Source organism: Octodon degus, unplaced genomic scaffold (assembly GCF_000260255.1).
Source record: "Octodon degus isolate 3935 unplaced genomic scaffold, OctDeg1.0 scaffold00091, whole genome shotgun sequence".
Lineage (NCBI taxonomy): Eukaryota > Metazoa > Chordata > Mammalia > Rodentia > Octodontidae > Octodon > Octodon degus.
The window spans coordinates 10415909-10418872 of record NW_004524667.1 but is presented as its reverse complement, the minus strand read 5'-3'; the positions used below and the strand labels follow the sequence as shown (position 1 = coordinate 10418872).

The 2964-nt window shown below is 37.3% G+C and overlaps 1 protein-coding gene across 7 annotated transcripts in view; it reads left to right on the top strand.

Moving 5' to 3' along the window:
- Positions 1-2964, top strand: part of Stau2 (staufen double-stranded RNA binding protein 2) — a 353933-nt gene that overhangs the window by 52714 nt on the left and 298255 nt on the right. For 2 of the 7 annotated variants that reach the window (XM_004637549.3, XM_004637548.2), the window contains exon 3: positions 2175-2305. The exons of the other annotated variants lie outside the window; for them this stretch is intronic. In XM_004637549.3, the coding sequence (XP_004637606.1) occupies positions 2192-2305 (114 nt within the window). In that variant the 5' untranslated portion in view covers positions 2175-2191. The remainder of the gene's footprint in view (positions 1-2174; positions 2306-2964) is intronic. 7 annotated transcript variants of the gene reach the window in all.

Here is a 2964-nt window from a genome sequence, read left to right as displayed (position 1 = left end):
GTGTGTGTGTGTGTGTGGCCAGCTCAGCCCACCAGGGGGCAGGGCTGGCTGGCATGTGGTGCTGGGGGATTGAACTGTGGTCCCTGTGCTTTGCTAAGCTTGTTCTAAGTAGGTGCTTAAGACCACTGAGCCATCTCACCAGCCCCTTACCTTTCTCTTTGGCTTCTTTCTTTTTCTGATCATTTTCCTTGACACGTTTCAGGAAGCTATCACGACTTTTGGAGTGTTTAATATGCTCAATGCGCACATTAACCCTCTTGGCAAGTATCTTGCCCTTAACTTGCTTATTTACACCAATGCCAACAGCATGCTGGGTAACATTGTAGACTTTTCCCGTTTTGCCACGGTAACATTTGTGAGACATTCCTTTTTGCACAGTACCCTTTCTTTTGATGTCTACAATGTGAGTCTTTTTGTAGGTTTGCTTGTATGTGGCCAAAGGAACAACCCCATGTTTTCTAAAAGGCCTGAAGAACATATACTAGGTTCCCCTCCTCTTACCCTTTGTGTTAATCATTTTGGCAAATTACTGGAAGGTGGCAGGTCCAGCTGAAAGGCAGCACCATCTTAATTACATTCTCATATGTTTAAAATTTGCCTGCTAGGCAAGCATTCTACCACTGAACTATGTCCCAAGCCCTTCTGGTCTTCCCTATAAGGAAAGAGTAGGAGGCTTGATGAGTTTAGGTAAAATCATTAAAGAGTTTGGAGATTAGAGAAAGCTTCTCTTTTTTTCTTTCTCTTTTGGATTTTGGAGATAAGCCCTTGCAATATAGTCCAGATCTGCCTTGAACTCTCCATGTAGGTCCAGATAGCCTTGACTTCATGGTGATCCTCCTATCTCAGCTTCCTGCATATTGGAATTACAAGGGTGGGCCACCTGGCTCTCAATTTTTTATTAATTAATTAAGTTTTTTGAGATACAGTCTCATTAAGTTGGTTGTGGTGGCCTCAAGTTCTGATCCTCAGCCTTCCAATGAGCTGGGCTTACAAGTGTGTACAACCATGTGTATATCTCCTCCATTTTTATTTATTTATTTGGTATAAGGTCTTGCTATGCAGCTCTACATGTAGTGATCCTCCTGCCTTACCAGCACTGGGATTGCAGGAGTGTGCCACCATGCCTGGTTTCAGTGGCCTGCTCAGCGTGCCAGGCAATCAAACCTGGGTCCTTGCACTTGCCATGCAGGCGCTTAGATTGCTGAGCTATCTCCACAGCCTCTCCTCCTGTTTTGAAGGACCCCTTGGGTTTGATCTCCAGCATCAGAAAGGGGGAAAAAGCTAATAGTAAATGGTGAAAAATTTAAATTTATTATAATACTATTTATATAAATAGCCAAGTGTTGATTATCGAGACTGTATTTTTTATAAGTATACAAGAATACCTATGTTTTTTAAATATCTTTGAAGAATATATTGAAGAGTAAGTTCATACACATTTGTATAATCTCTGGAAAAGATAAGAATTTAACTGAAATGGAATTTTTTAAGATTGGTGACTATGATATGTTAAAACAAGCAGGATTCAAGCAAACTTGAAAAATGTCAACAATTTCACTTGTGGGTATTAATGGGATAGACGTTTATTAAATTAATTTTTTCTGCTTCTTGCCTTTAAAATTGTCTTTAAAATACCAAAATAAAGTAAAATTTAATTTGTTTAGGGTTTTCAAAATAGTTGAAAGAGCTGGTACTTAATCTTAGGTTTTTACTTGCAGATCTAGAAGTTTTTCTAGTACTACGGTGCCTCAAAATGAGATTGAAAAGAAAATTGAGAACAAAAATTAAAAAGACTAGCCAGAGGTCCAGATTCATAGTATTGCTGATCAAGGGATTTATGTGATTATGATACCTTTTTGGGGAGGGAATGAACATTTATATGCTAACCTAGAAGTTAGAATTTATGTTAGCCTTTAAGCTGTTATTTATATGTGCAGACAGCAGCTTAGTTCCTTAAGAGAAAAGGTATGTTAATTTATTGTTTATAGTATGATACATACTCCTATTGCATGCAATAGAAGACATTAGAGGATTTCATTTTTCTAGATACAAAATTTATGAAAATAATTTAATCAGTTGTACAATCTGAATTCAGCCTAAAAAGTCAGAATTAGTGTTTCTTCCATTTTGTGAAGTCATTCTTGACAAAAACTTTACAGCCTTTTTATTTACAGCTTCTCTCCAAGATAAAATGGCAAAACCCAAAGAGAAAACTCCAATGTGTCTGGTAAATGAGTTGGCCCGTTTCAATAGCATCCAACCCCAGTATAAGCTTCTGAATGAAAGCGGGCCTGCTCATTCGAAGGTAAGGTTATGAAGAGAGGTGGTGATACATGCTTATCAAACTGTCAGATTGATCTTCCCATCGCAGGTTAATTGTGTTTTGTGTTTTGGAGTGGGGGCTGGTGGATGGCTCAGGCTTGTGGTTCTACATTAACAACATTTTAAAGTCTGCAAACAATTTTTTTAAACTCTAGTTTATGAAGCTCTTTCAGGTTCAGTACCTCATCAAAACTTTAAGAAAACCATAGGAGATTTTTAAATTTTCATTTTGTAAATTAAGAAATTCAGGCACAGAAAAGTTAGTGACTACATAGCTCACAAATGGCAATGCCAGCACTTGAATATGTGTTCTTTGGCCCCAGGTCCAGCAGCTAAAGTAAAATGGAAATAGGACATGTATGCAGTGGTTAGGTATTCATACATCTTTTCTAATGTGAAGTTTAATTCTAAGGTTTGTCATTTATAAATAAAAGTTGGATATACCAATATTAATGGTACTTATACTTTTTAAAATATGAAAGCATTATGCCTAAGATGTTTGATATGCTGACAAATAGTAAGGTTAAGCTTAACAGCCTATGTTGTTTGATAATAACAATAAGCTTGTCTTCTGGATGGTTAACAACCTAAGTTTGCAGACCAAAATTAGAGAAAAAGGAGGGCTGCAAGGAAAGCCAACAT